The 14,996-nt window shown below is 53.4% G+C and overlaps 1 protein-coding gene across 1 annotated transcript in view; it reads left to right on the top strand.

Annotated features, from left to right (window-relative positions):
• Positions 1-319: 319 nt before the first annotated feature.
• Positions 320-14,996, top strand: part of OBSCN (obscurin, cytoskeletal calmodulin and titin-interacting RhoGEF) — a 188,951-nt gene continuing 174,274 nt past the window's right edge. The window contains 9 exon segments of the mRNA XM_057708594.1: positions 320-1,304; positions 2,461-2,730; positions 2,979-3,239; positions 4,011-4,319; positions 4,779-5,045; positions 5,422-5,706; positions 6,388-6,413; positions 6,416-6,508; positions 6,510-6,666. Coding sequence (XP_057564577.1) covers positions 320-1,304; positions 2,461-2,730; positions 2,979-3,239; positions 4,011-4,319; positions 4,779-5,045; positions 5,422-5,706; positions 6,388-6,413; positions 6,416-6,508; positions 6,510-6,666 — 2,653 coding nt within the window.

Genomic DNA, 14,996 nt, shown 5'->3' with positions numbered 1-14,996 from the left:
TGGGGGGCGGGGGTGGGCCAGACCCCAGATGCCCAGAGAGAGGCAAATTGGCACTTGTGGACCACCATCACATCTGGTGATGGTACCTGCAGGCATCGGGTGCGTGGGGGGGGGGGGGGAATGGCACCGGCGTGGAGAGGAGGGTCCATATGGAAGCGTTCACCCTGGATTAAGCTGGATTTTCCAGGCGGCACTGCACGAATGAAGTGGCCACGGGGTGAACGCGTGGGGGACTCTGAGCACAGCAGTGTCTCATCCCCACTACGCCCTTCCCTCTCATCCCACCCGCAGGTTCCCCCGCCTCCCCTCCACCACCACCATGGATCACTCCTCTTTCAGCGGTGCGCCCCGCTTCCTAACCCGGCCCAAAGCTTTCGTGGTGTCGGTGGGCAAAGACGCCACGTTGAGCTGCCAGATCGTGGGAAACCCCACGCCGCAAGTGAGCTGGGAGAAGGACCGGCAGCCGGTGAGGGCGGGCGCTCGCTTCCGCCTGGCGCAGGACGGCGACCTGTACCGCCTCACCATCCTGGACCTGGCGCTGGGTGACAGCGGGCAGTATGTATGCCGCGCGCGCAACGCCATTGGAGAGGCCTTCGCGGCGGTTGGCCTGCAGGTGGACGCCGAGGCCGCGTGCGCCGAACAGGCACCCCACTTCCTGCTGCGGCCCACATCCATCCGCGTGCGCGAGGGCGCCGAGGCCACCTTCCGCTGCCGCGTGCGCGGTTCGCCGCCTATGTCCGTGAGCTGGGCCAAGGATGGGCGGCGCCTGGGCGCGCAGGACGCTCCCCGAGTGCGCGTCGAGGAGAGCGGCGAGGCGAGCGCGCTGCGCATCCAAGCCGCGCGGCCGCGCGACAGCGGCACCTACATGGTGCACGCGGAGAACCCGCTGGGCGCCGCCAGCGCCGCCGCCGGGCTGACGGTGGACCCGGATGCAGAAGCAGCCGGCCCGCCCGGGGCCTCCACAGCCATGCTCCTGGCGCACCTGCAGCGGCGGCGCGAGGCCATGCGCGCCGAGGGCGCCCCCGCCTCACCTCCTAGCTCCGGCACGCGCACCTGCACGGTGACTGAGGGCAAGCACGCGCGCCTCAGCTGCTTCGTGACGGGCGAGCCCAAGCCTGAGATCGTGTGGAAGAAGGATGGGCAGCTGGTGGCCGAGGGCCGGCGCCACGTGGTGTACGAGGACGAGCAGGAGAACTTCGTGCTCAAGATCCTCTTCTGCAAGCAGTCCGACTGTGGCCTCTATACCTGCACGGCGTCCAACCTCGTGGGCCAGACCTACAGCTCCGTGCTAGTCGTCGTGAGAGGTGAGCTCCTGGCGCCGGGGGCAGGGTCGCTGTGCGCAGTGAGCACAGGCGGACGCCTCCCATCCTTTCCTTCCAAGTGGCGGCTGCTGCTGCGGTCTCCCCACCCTGTCTGTCTGGTAGAGGAATCCGTGGTTGGAGGTCTTGGTGGCTCTCGCTGTTCTGTTCCATCGTCTCTGTGAGGGTAACACGAGTACTCAACAACGTGCTTTCTCACTAACACCCCCTCCCTCTGGGAGATGGTCAGGGTGCCCAGTGGCTGAGCCTGCCCTGTCCAGGCTGAGGGTGAGCCAGGCTCTCCACTCCTCCTATCAGATGCTAAAGGGGTCTCCCTGGCAGAGCTGGAAGGAGGGCAGGAGCTAGGACAAACCTTGTGCTGTCAGAGGCCTCAGGCTGGGGCTGCACCAGGGTGCAGCCTGAAGGTGGTTCTGGGTCAGTTTGCAGGATCCTGTCCAGCGCCGGGCCGCCCCCAGGGCACTGCGGGAGCTGTAGGCAACACCATCAGAATTTGCTTGGGGGCTGTTTATTCTCGTTTCCTAACACCAGCCTCCTGACGTGGCTGGAATCCCACCTCCACTTTTTACCAGCTGTGGGATCTCCAGGAGGGTGCTTCAGCCTCCGTGTGCGTGCCTCAGTTTCCTCATTTTTTTGCAGGGAAGTGCGCTCCTGGAGTTGAGCGATTTCGCAGGCCAGTACTTGTCCAGCGGCCTCACTGTTGTGTTGAGCCCATCCCATCCTGCCTGTCCAGGACCAGCTTAGGGGGCTGCTCAGTGGGGCTGCTTGCTGTAGCTTCACCTGTCTCATGTCTCCTTTTCTCTTCCAGGCTTCTTCTGATATTTGGGGGAGTGGGCTCTTTCCTCTAAGTTCTGTTCCCTCTCCCCTGTCCTCCCTCCTTTTCTATACCCCGACCTCCCTCTGTCCCCCTCCCTGCAGCTCCTCTGCCCTCCCACCCACCCTCTGCCCCCAAAGCCCCTCCAACCCCTGTCCTGGCTCTCTGTCCCCACCCCAGCCTTACACCTCCATAACCCTGCCCCCCTCCTTCTCCTCACCCTCCTCTTTGCCCCTCCCCGCTGCTCCCTGACCCCCCGCCCTCCGTCACCCCTCCTGCCTGCCCCACTTCCCTCTTCTCGCGCCACTCACCTGTGTTCTTTTTCCGCAGAGCCCATGGTGCCCTTCAGAAAGCGTCTGCAGGACCTGGAGGTGCCGGAGAAAGCATCGGCCACGTTCCAGTGTGAGGTGCCGCTGCCGGCCATGGAGTCTGCGTGGTACAAGGAGGAGACGCGGCTGTGGGCCAGTGCCAAGTACCTCATCGAGGAGGCTGGCACTGAGCGCCGACTGACGGTGCTCAATGTCTCCTCCGACGATGACGCGGTGTACATCTGCGAGACAGCAGAGGGCAGTCGCACGGTGGCTGAGCTGGCGGTGCAAGGTGGGTGGGCAGAGGGCCAAGAGGCTGCGCAGGGTGTGGGTCTCACGGGAGCTGGGCAAGTGGCCTAGGTAGTGGGCGGACGGGGCAGGCAGGATCCTGGGACAAGGGGGAGGTCAGGGAGGGGCGGGGTGGGCACCCCGGGGACGGGGGCAGGAAGGAGGTGGGGGTGGGGCAGGCCTACAGGGGTCGCTCTGACCAGCTCTACCCCTTACCCCTCCCCTCCCCCACTGCTCCTCTGCCCACCCCAGGTAACCTCCTTCGAAAGCTCCCGAGGAAGACAGCTGTGCGAGTGGGAGACACGGCCATGTTCTGTGTGCAGCTGGCCAAGCCAGAGGGCCCCGTCCACTGGCTGCGGAACCAGAAGGAGGTGGTGGCCGGGGGCCGAGTGGCCATTACTGCTGAAGGCACCTGCCACACGCTGACCATCTCCCAGTGCAGCCTGGAGGATGTGGGTGAGGTGGCCTTTGTGGCTGGGGACTGCCGGACGTCCACTCAGTTCTGTGTGTCAGGTAAGGGCCTAGGGAGTGCCTGTCAGACGGAGGGTGACCCTTCCCTGCCCACGTCCACTGGGCCCTGCTTTGATTTTTAGTCTGCGGTGGGGAGTGCCACGCGGGGCGGGGAGTGTCTAGGTTGTAGCTCTGGTTCTCGGGGGCTTATGGTTTTTCTGACATCCTCCTCCATCTGTGGTCACACTAGGCGTCTGCAGAGTGGGAGTCCTGGCGGCCCCCCACCCTGTGAACCAAATTAGAAGGTGCAGGTTGTTCTAAAAGCACAGCGTGTAGGGAGTGATAGTGTGTGTGTCCGCTTTCTGTGGCCTTTGGTGTTGAGATTGGCTCCCACAGGGTCACTCCTTTGCTGGGGACAGCGTCCCCGCACATGGGTCTCAGCACCCTTGGGGGGTCATCGTGCCTTGCCTCGACCATTGTCTGGCCCAAGATCCAAATGTGCAGATGGGGGTCAAGGCTGAGACCTGGAAGGAGTTCCTTTCCAGGCCACGTGGACAGCTCATGGTGGCCCTGGGCCAAGTGTGGCCCCCGAGGCCCGGGCACTCTTTCCACTACACACAGAGAAATGGCCACAGAGCCAAGACTGGGGTTATGGGCCCACAGCTTCCCCGTGGGCTGTGGCCATTTCAGACCCCCAGGGCAGCGCTCCCTTTCCCTCCCCCGCCCGGGGAGGGCTGGGAATTCTGTGACAACCCCTTTACCCTACTGTGATCTTGGACCCGGGGCTTGGGGAGGGGGCTCCCTGTTGGTGACATGGGCCTGTGCTCTGCTCAGCTCCCAGGAGGCCGCCCCTGCATGCTCCTGAGGCCCCTGTGGTGAAGGCCAGGACGGAGAGCTCCGTGACCCTTGGCTGGTCTCCACCACCCCATGGGGACTGCCCTGTTGCTATTGATGGCTACCTGGTGGAGAAGAAGAGACTGGGCGCCTACACCTGGACCCGGTGTCATGAGGATGAGTGGGTGGCCTCTCCTGAGCTGACTGTGGCTGGCGTGGCCGAGGAGGGGGACTTCCAGTTCAGGGTGTCAGCTGTGAACAGCTTTGGCCAGAGCCCCTACCTCGAGTTCCCGGGAACTGTACACCTGGGTACGTGTGGAAGCTTCCGTCCTCCACGGCACCCTGGTAACAACCTGTGGGGCCACCTGCCCCTGAATCACCCAGACCGAGAGTGTAGCCCAGAGTGACCCATGGGCCCTCTTTATGGCGGCGGAGGGGGGGGGGGACCCAGGATCCTGATGCTGTTGAAGACTCTTTTGTGGGAAGGCCAGGGGACCCCAAGACAGGACTTGAGCCCCTAGGAACCTATCCGTATCTACCAGCCCCAGGGCACTGGCTATGCAGTTGCCCCACCCCACTGAGTCTGTGGGATCTAAAGGAGATCTCTGGTGGCTCTCACCTGTCCTTCCTCCGTCCTGGGTCTGGCTTTCACTCATGGTCTCCGTGTGCTTGTCCAGTGGACTTCCTAGAGCAGGAGTTATTTGGGCCCAGGCCTGGGAGGAGAGGCGGGCAGGGGCCCAGCTCCTTCCTGAAGCCCCCATCCCACAGTCCCCCAGCTGGCTGTGAAAATACCTCTGAAAGCGGTGGAGGCAGTGGAAGGCGGCGAGGTGACCTTCTCTGTGGACCTCACTGCGGCCTCAGCAGGGGAGTGGTTCCTGGACGGGCAGGTCCTGAAGGCCAGCAGCGTGTATGTGATACGCTGTGACGGCACCCGGCACACGCTCACCATTCGCTCGGTGCCTGTCAGCCTGCACGGCGCCGAGCTCAAGTTCGTGGCCAATGGCATCGAGAGCAGTATTCGCATGGAGGTCCGAGGTAGGGGGACCCTGTCCTGTGACCCTGGGGCATCTCCAAGCCCTGTTTCCTCTGGGGGTGGGGGCGGGGTGCAGCCTTTCCCTCCCCCTTCTCCCCTCCCCCCTCTTCGTTGATTCCACCTTCTGCTCCACGTCTTGTCCTGTCTCTTCCTTTCTTGCCTCTCTGACTCCACTTCACCACATCTGGCTCTTCCCCCTCTGTTCACTCTGCCTCATTCCACTCCCCACCCCCCACCCGTGTCCTCCCCAGCATTTGCTCCCTGGTGTCCAACCCCCTCTGTCCACTCCTTCATCCCACTTCCCTCCCCCACCCCTTCCTCTGATCACTCTTCCCCCTTCATCCACACGCTCTTTGTCCGCCTGTCTGTGACTTCCAGCAGCCCTGGGGCTGACGCCTAAGTACCCGGCAGCTGCAGTGGCAGCACGGGAGGTGCTGGCCCGGCTGCACGAGGAGGCCCAGCTCCTGGCCGAGCTATCCGACCAGGCTGCAGCTGTGACGTGGCTCAAGGACGGACGCGCACTGTCTCCAGGCCCCAAGTATGAAGTGCAGGCATCAGCCGGGCAGTGGGCACTGCTGGTGCGGGACGTGAAGCGAGAAGATGCAGGCCTGTATGAGTGCGTCAGCCACGGGGACCGCATCGCCTACCAGCTGTTGGTGCAAGGTGACGCCAGTGTGTGTGTGTGTGTGTGTGTATGTATGTGTCCTCCCTGGGCCACCGCCATGGCCAGGGCTGCGCATTCTGTCCCCTAGCTCTGCATAGGCTCTGGGGGCTCTGGGTAGCAGGAGCCGCTGTTCTCTGTCCTGGTGGGGGAGAGGGGACCAGGGGCTCTGCTGACCCCATGGGGAGTGTGAGGACGGGGCAGCTCTGCCAACCCCGTGAGGAGGGTGGGGAGTCAGATAGGCTCAGGGGACCCTGTGGGGAGAGGAGGGGTGTGGGTGGGGGGAACTCAGCCCACCCTGTGGAGCCAGTGGGGGAATGGGATGGAGTCAGATGAGCATGTGGGGAGGGCAGGAGTCCGGGCAGCTCTTCTGGCCTTGTGAGGGGGGTAGGGAGTCAGGGCAGGCTCAGGGGACCCCTGAGGGTAGGGTGGGGATCCAGGGGCCCTGCCAACCCTGTTGGGAGGGTGAGGGTCAGAGACTCTGCTCAGTAGGGGGGTGGAGCTTCCTGTGAGTGGGTGGCACTTGGGTGGCTGAAAGTCAGCAGCTGAGGCTGGCCTTGTCTCTGAAGGGGCCTAGGTTTGGGCGAGGGCTGAAGCCCCGAGCACCTTCATCAGCTAGCTGCGTGGGCACATGCATGGCTGAGGCTCTCTCGGCCCCCTGACGTGCCCACGTGCCCTTGTAGGCCTTACACCTTTTTCGCACAAGGACACAGGGCTGGTGGCTGTGTGGATGCCTTGGCCGGGGACCCAGCCCGCTTTGAATGTGAGACCTCAGAGGCCCATGTGCATGTCCATGGGTACAAGGGATGGCGTGGAGCTCGGTCACTCCTGCCAGTGCTTCTCACAGGAGGACGTGGGCACGTGGCATGGGCTGGTGGCTACCTCAGTCACTGTGCAGGATGAGGGCACCTACTTGTGCCGAGTGGGCAAGGACTCTGTGGACTTGCGGTTGTGTGTCTGTGGTTAGTGCACTGCCTCCCAGGGTTGGTGTGTGGGAAGCAGGTCTGGCTACATCCAGCTGTGCAGCACTTGCAAGGCCAAGCTGTCTCTCCCTTCATTTCTTCTGAGAATACTTGGGAGTAGGGGCAGTTGCTTCTGGATTTGGGTAAAGGAACTGCCCACAAAACTAATAATCTTGGCAGATTCTCCAAGTCCAGCTCTGCCTCATCCTGGCCCTCAGAAGAGTCTCTGCCATGCCCCCCATGCCTCCTTCCATCTGAACGCAGGCACTGTGGCCGGGCTGCCCATCATGGAGCTCTGAGGCTGCTTCCCGTCTCACCCAGAAGGAGTTGGGGTGCCTGGACCACCTGTGCCCATGGAGGGTTCCATGTGCAGCACCCGATCACAAAGGATCCCTGTGGTGGGATCTGAGGCTGCCTCGGGCCTCGAGCATAGCTCTGTCATGGCTCCAGGACTTGGGAAACCTCATCTTGGCAGAGCCTCTGACTGCGTATCCCTCCCTGTCCCCAGAGCCCTCAGCAGTGTTTGCCAAAGAGCTGCCAGCACTCAGGGAGGTGCAGGCCGAGGCGGGGGCCCACGCCACGCTGAGCTGTGAGGTGGTCCAGGCCCCGACGGAGGGGATATGGTACAAGAATGGGAGGAAGCTGAGTGTGAGCTCAAAAGTGTGCATGGAGGCCAAGGGCTGCACCCGGAGGCTGGTGGTGCAGCAGGTGGGGAAGAGGGACACTGGATAGTAGAGCTGTGAGCCAGGGGCCAGGAGGTCTCCTTCTGCCTGGGCATCACAGGTCAGTTGATGAAGCAGACATTTGACCATTTCACAGGAACAGGCCTGGAGGAACCATTTCAGTGTAGGTGAAGGCAGGGCTCAGCAGACTCATCCGGCCTGTATCAGTCAGTTGTACAAATAGCCCCAGAACTTAGTGGCCCAATGGAACAATCTGTGAGCAGGAATTCAAGCAGTGCTCAGTGTGGGTGGCTCATCTCTGCTCCACGTGGGACAGGAGCCTCATCTGGCCTCATCTGTGTGTCCGATGTCCCAGTCAGGGGGCTGGCTGGGACGGCAGGCCTCTCTCTTCTCGTGATGTCGTCTGGGCTCATTCCTGTCTGGGACCATGCTGTTCTGTCCTCTGGGGCTCTGCTCTCCTTGAGACGTCTCATTCTCAAGGCCTTTTTTTCCACGTGGGTAGCCTGAGCTGCTTCATATTGTGGCTGGATTCTCTTTAGGGAATAGGAGATGCTACAGGGTTTGTTAAGGTTTGTTTTCACCAGACCCAGAATGTTACATTTTGTGTGTTCTATTGCACAAAGCCAGGCACAAGGCCAGCCTAGTTCTAAGGGATTGGAGTAGACCTCAGTGTTGATGAGGAGTCCCCTGGCTCATTGGGGACAATTTCTAACAACCTACCAAGGGCATAGGCTCTATCTGTTCATAACTTTGCTTTCTTGAGCATGAGATAAAGATCTTTTTAATGCTTATTGCCTCATGGTAACAAGATGGCTTCCACAGCTCTAGCCATCACGTTCAAGGTGGGAAGAATATGTAAGGGTCATGTGTGTGTTTGTTCTTTTCCTTTTCTTTGCTGTGCAGTAAATTATGACAAACCCAGTGGCTTAAAATAACACCCATCTGTTAGTTCACAGTTCTGTACATCAGAATTTATGATGTGGATTCTGGGTTCTCTTTTCAGGGTCTCAAGGGCTGGAATCCATGTGCCATCTGGCTGAGTTTTCTCAGAGTCCTTTTCCAAGCTCATCCAAGTTGATGACAGAATTCATTTCCTTGTGGTTCTGGGTCTAAGGCTGTTTCCTGGCCGGCTGGCAGCTGGGGGCTGCTCTTAGGTCCTTTGCCACGTGGCCCCTCATATCCATTCACTCTTATGCTTCAAATCTCTTTGACCAGGAAGAGCCCCCTCCCTTTTAAGGTCTCACCTGATTAGGTCAGGCCCAATCAGGATAATCTCTTTGTTAATGAACTCATAGTCAACTGATCTGGGACCTAAATTCCTCCTGCACTAATCCCCGCGGGTGCCTGGATTAGTGTTTGGTGGAATAGCTTGGAGAAGGTACATGCATACTGTGGGGCAGGGATCTTGGGGCAGTCCTCCCTAGCTCAGGGTGTCACCTGCTCTTTCAGAGAACAGGTGCTCTCTTAGGAGCCCACAGCAGATTTTCCCTATGCCTCTCAGTGTTGTGTGGGTCTGATGGCCATGCCTTGCTCAGGCACCTGGGAACGTGAGTCCCTAATCTTCCGCTTCAGCAGTGGGACATTGAGGGTGGTAGAGGTGGCCTGTGGTGGTGTGGCTGGCCTGGCTCTGTTGAGGGACCTATCCTGAGGGACTAGCCCATGCCCACACTGGGGTGGCTGCACCCTGGTTTTGGACACTGACTTGGCAGCAGGCTGTGGAGGGATCAGTGTGTGGACAGGGTCAGACCTCACTCCTGCCTCTTAGGAGCCAGGTGACCTTAGGCAAGTTGTCTGTGTCAGGTCCCCCTGAAGTTCATGTCTGCCTGGAAACTCAGAATGTGGCCTTAACTGGAAGTGGGGTCTTTGCAGACAACCTCAAGGAAAGGATCACCAGATGAGATGACCCTGGATTAGGGTGGGCCGTGAATCCTATGACAGGTGTCCTTTGAGAGAAAGAAGAGGGTGTTCGCAATACAGAGACATGGGGAAGTGGCCAATGACAATGGAGGCAGAGATTGGGGTGATGCAGTCACAAGCCCAGGGATGCCTGCCGCCACCAGGAGCTGGAAGAAGCAGGAAGGATCTGCCCTTATAGCCTCTGGAGGGAGCTCAGCCTGCCCACACCTTGATCTCAGACTTCTGGTGTCCAGAACAGGGAGAGAACAAATGCCTATTGTCTTAAGCCCCCTGTTTGTGGTCCTTGGTTATGGCCACCCCCGGGCCTCATACAGCTGCCCCCCAGCTTTCTTATCTTTGTGGTGGTGGGGCAGTGATAGAGCTACTAGGGCCCTCCTGAGGACTCTGCCCCAAAACCCACCCCACCCCATCAGGAGTGGTATGGGCTGTCTGCCCTCAAGGCTCTGTAAAGCTTGGCTGCTGGACCGAGATTCTGGGAGTGAGGTAGGTCAAGGGGAGAGGGCAGAGCTCGCTTGGTGGGCCAAAGCCCCAGATGTCAGGGCCCTGGTGTCCGGTACTGGAGGATGAGCCCAAGTATCTCCGGTGGGGTGGCACTCCACCGGCTGTGCATCGGGGTCTCCGGAAAGTTCTGGACGGTGGTGTGGGAAGGTCTGGGCAGGTGCTTGGCTCCTGGTCCTGTTGAGTAGTGTGTGCTCCTGTGCCTGAGTCCTGATGTTCTTGTTTGCGATGGGGTGGGCCTCAGGGAAGCCACATCACCTTGTGTGGCCTCGGTTTCTCACCTGTATACTGGGCACAGTGAGGCCCACCCGATTTGAGGGCCGTCCAGGGAGTTAGGTTGAGATGACACTTGTCAAGGGCTGCATGTAGCACTCAGCCTGCACTAATGCTCCATCTGTGCTGCCTGTCCCCAAATTATTCCTTGGGGACACACTACTCTAAATGGGAGACACAGGCTTGTGTGTTCACAGGCTCACGTGGCTTTGTCACATTTGTACACTTGAGTGACAAGTGGTGATGCCCTTCTGCGTGGGCTGTGGGATTCTGTGTGGCTGTGCAGAGGGAGCCAGAGACCTGCAGGCTTCTAGGGTTTTATCCCAAACTGGTGGTCTTTGCAAAAGAGTTTTCTTGAAATCAACTCCTTGAAAAATTTTATGATGACCATCTAAGCCCTCCTTAGCAGTGGCATCTGTGCAGTTTGAATTAGAGAGGCTATTTCTGTTTTCTTCTGATAATTGTTAAAATTGATACATAACTGTTGAGATAAAAAACATTCACTCTCATTCTACTGGGGCCCTGCCAGCCACTTCGGAGACCTGGACCAATGTCTTCAGCCCAGGTGAGGAGGAGTTGGGAGCTGGGATTCCTTAGTGACAAAGGGAAGTCCAAACTGCTTGTTTCCACCAAGTGAGTTTGATGTGCTGTAGTACGTGGAAGGCTTCTCACGTGCCATTAATTCCACATCCTGCCTTTTTCTTTGTCCTAAAGCATTTTTTATTTATAAATATGCAATGGGTTTTCCTCCACTTACTTGCCATAGGGAGGTCTTTGATAACATAGAAATATAAGGAAATTTGGGGACTTTGTTATTTCAGCATCCCTCTGCATTTTTAAAAATTAATTAATTAATTATTTTATTGGCTGTGTTGGGTCTTTTTTTTTGCTGTGCGTGGGCTTTCTTTAGTTGCAGTGAGTGGGGGCTACTCTTCGTTGTGGTGTGCGGACTCCTCATTGCTGTGGCTTCTCTTGTTGTGGAGCACAGGCTCTAGGCGTGTGGGCTTCAGTAGTTGCAGCACATGGGCTCAGTAGTTGTGGCTCACAGGCTCTAAAGCACAGGCTCAATAGTTGTGGCGCACAGGCTTAGTTGCTCTGCGGCAATGTGGGATCTTCCTGGAGCAGGGATCGAACCCGTGTCCCCTGCATTGGCAGGCGGATTCTTAACCACTGCGCCACCTAGGAAGCTCCATCCCTCTGCATTTAAATTAAAAAAAGAGAAACCTATAAAAGGTGATTAAAACTAGTCAGTGTGATAGGTCAGCTTGTGAAGTTTGGTAGACTCATTTATCTAAGTCTCCTTGCAGTAAGACTCCTCGCTGAGTCCCCATGCCACGGGGAGCTTGGCCTCCTGATGTGGAACGCAGTCCTAAATTGTCCTGGGTGAGCTTTATTGTGCATCTGTTGATAGGATCATGGGATTTCTATTTTAGACTATTAATATGGAGGATTGCATTGACTGATTTTTTTAAACTGAGTAATTCACATGCCATAAACCCCACCCTTTTACAGTGTACAGTTCTTTGGTTTTTAGTATATTCATGGGTTGTGTAACCACACCACAGTCTAATTCTAGAACATTTTCATGACCTGTCCCCCTGCCCCATGCAGCCCTGAACCCATTATTGGTCACTCCGATTTTACCTTTCCTCAGTCCTTGGCAACCACTTATCTACATTTTGTCTCTGTGGATTTGACTTTTCTGAATGTTTCATTTAAATGGAATCATATCATATGTGACTTTTTGTGCCTGCAGTGAAAGTACTGAGTCCTTTTCTTTTTGGCGGTGCCATGTGGCTTGCAGGATCTTAGTTCCCCTAGCAGGGATTGAACCTGGGCCACAGCAGTGAAAGCACTAAATCCTAACCAGTGGACTGCCAGGGAATTCCCTGATATGCGACTTTTTGTGTCTCCTTTTTCCACATAATGTTTACGAGGTTCATCTGTAAACATGCTGTAGCACATGTTAGTATTTCATTCCTTTTTATGACCGAATAATATTCCACTGTATGGACAGGTCACATTTTGTCTGTCCATTCATCAGCTGATGGACAATTGAGTTGTTCCCATTTTTTGGCTGTTGTGAACAGTGCTGCTATGAATATTCTTATACATGGTTTTGTGTGAACGTATAATTCCAGTTTTCTTGGAATTGTTGTGTCATATAATAATTCTGTGCTTAACTTTTTTTTTAAAGTATACAATTTGATTTTTATTTCTTATTAGTAATGTATATATGGCAATCCCAATCTCCCAATGTGCTTAACTTTTTGAGGAGCTGCCAAACTGTTTTCCAGAGTGGCTGCACCATTTTGCATTACCAGTAACAATGTTTGAAGGTTCCATTTCCAACACTTGTTATTTTCAGTTTATTTATTTTGATTATAGCCATCCTGGTGGATGTGAGGTAGTATCTTATTGTGGTTTTGATTTGTATTTCCCTGATGACTAATGATGTTGAGCATCTTTTCATATGCATTTGGCCATTTGTATGTCTTCTTTGGAGAAATGTCTATTCAAACCCTTAGCTTGTTTTAAAGTATTTATCTTTTTTATTACTGAGTTGCAAGAGTTCCTTATATATTCTGGATAGTAGAGCCTTATGAGATACATGATTTGCATATATTTTCCTCCACTCACTTTCTTTTTTTAAAAAATTATTTTATTTATTTATCTATTTTATTGGCTGTGTTGGGTCTTCATTGCTGCACACGGGCTTTCTCTGGTTGCAGCAAGTGGGGCTACTCTTCATTGTGGTACACAGGCTCCTCATTGTGGTGGTTTCTCTTGTTGTGAACACGGGCTCTAGGCACGTGGGCTTCAGTAGTTGCAGCACACAGGCTCAATAGTTGTGGCTCATGAGCTCTAGGGCACAGGCTCAATAGTTGTGGTGCATAGGCTTAGTTGCTCCGTGGCATGTGGGATCTTCCTGGGGCAGGGATCGAACCTGTGTCACCTGCATTGGCAGGTGGATTCTTAACCACTGAGCCACCTAGGAAGTCCCTCCACTCACTTTCTTAATTGTGCCCTTTGATGCACAAAAGTTTAAAAATTGTTATGAAGTCCAGTTTATCCTCTTTGGTTGCTGTATGTTAGGTGTCACATCTAAGAAATCACTGCCTAATCCAAGATCAAGTAGATTGACACCTTGCTTTCTTCTAAGAGTTTTGCAGGTTGAGCCCTTATATTTAGGTCTTTGGTCCATTTAGTGCTAATTTTTGTGTATGGTGTGAGGTAGGGGTCCAACTTCATCCTTTCCATATGGATATCCAGTTGTCCCAGCACCATTTGTTGAAAAGAATTTTTCCCATTGAATTTTCTTGGCATCCTGTTGAAAATCAATTAACCATTCATTAAACATTTACTTCTGGACTCTCAATTTTATTCCATTGATATATACATCTACCACAGTCTTGATTATTGTTGCTTTGTGGTAGGTTTTGAAATTGGGAAGTGTGAATCCTTTAAATTTTTTGTCAACATTGATTTGGCTACTTGAGGTCCCTTGCATTTCCACATGAATTTTAGGATCATCTTTTTAAGTTTTGCAAAAAAGGCAGCTGGTGTTTTGACTGGGATTGCACTGAATGTGTAGATCAATTTGGGGAATATTGCCATCTTAACAGTATTAGTCTCCTAATCAACAATATGAGATGACTTTCTATTTATTTTGGTCTTTTAAATTTCTTTCAATTATGTTTTATAGATTTTAGTGTGCAGGAATTGTGCTTAAGTTTGTTGCTAACTATTTTATTCTTGTTGATGCTACTGTAAATGGAATTGTTTTCTTAATTTCATTTTTAAATTGTTCATTCCTAAGGCACAGAAATAGAATTGATTTTCATATACCAGTCTACTATTCTGCAGACTTTCTGAATTCATTTATTCACTCTATTAGTTCTTTTGTGGATGCCTTTGGATTTTCCATATAAAAATCATGTCATCTGCAGATAGTTTTACTTCATTTCTGGTCTGGATGCCTCTCACTTTGTTTTTGATTACTGATTAAATCCCTTTACTTGTTATAGGTTTATTCAGATTCTTTTCTATTTATTCTTGTGTTGTTTTGATAGTTTACGTGTTTCTAGGAATTTGTCCATTTCATCTAGCTTATCGAATTGGTGTGCAGTTGTTCATAGTATTCTGTTATAATTCTTATAATCCTTTTTACTTTTGTAAGGTTTTTATTGATGTCCCCAGGGTTTTTTTTTATGATTTTAATAATTTGGGTCATCTGTCTTTTTTCTTGGTCAATCTAGCTAATGTTTTGTCAATTTTGTTAATCTTTTCAAAAACCACCTTTTGGTTTCCTTGATTCTTGCTATTGCTTTTGTATTCTCTATTTCATTTATCTATGCTCTAAACTTTATTTTCTTCATTCTTCTAATTTGGATTTAACTTCATCTTCTTTTTCTTGTTTCTTAAGGTATGAAGTTAAGTTATTGATTTCTAATCTTTTTAACACAGGTGTATAATTTATAGCTGTGGATGGCAGGAAACTCTGAACACTGCTTTCATTGCATCTCATAAGTTTTGGTATGCTGTGTTTTCATTTTCATGTATCTTGAAATATTTTCTAACGTTCCTTATAATTCTCCTTTGTTTGAGTGTGTTGTTTAATTTTGACATCCTTGTGAATTTTCCAGTTTTCCTTCTATTACTGATCTCTAGTTTTATTCCATCATGGTCGAAAAGATTCTTTGTGTGCTTTCAGCCTTTTAAGATTTGTTGAGACTTGTTTTATGGCCTAACGTGTGGTTTATGTTAGAGAATGTTCTATATGTGCTTGAGTAAAATGTGTCTTCTGTTGCTGTTGGGTGGAGTGTCTGCTGGAAGTCAGTTAGGTCTAGTTTCTTGCATAGTGTTATTCATGTCCTATTTCATTATTAATCTGTCTGGTTGTTCTATCCATATTGAAAGTAGGGTATTGAAGTCTTCACCTCTTCTTGGAGAACTGTC

The sequence above is a fragment of the Hippopotamus amphibius genome, chromosome 15 (assembly GCF_030028045.1).
Source record: "Hippopotamus amphibius kiboko isolate mHipAmp2 chromosome 15, mHipAmp2.hap2, whole genome shotgun sequence".
NCBI lineage: Eukaryota > Metazoa > Chordata > Mammalia > Artiodactyla > Hippopotamidae > Hippopotamus > Hippopotamus amphibius.
The sequence above is the reverse complement of the archived record's forward strand: the minus strand, read 5'-3'. Positions and strand labels throughout refer to the sequence as shown.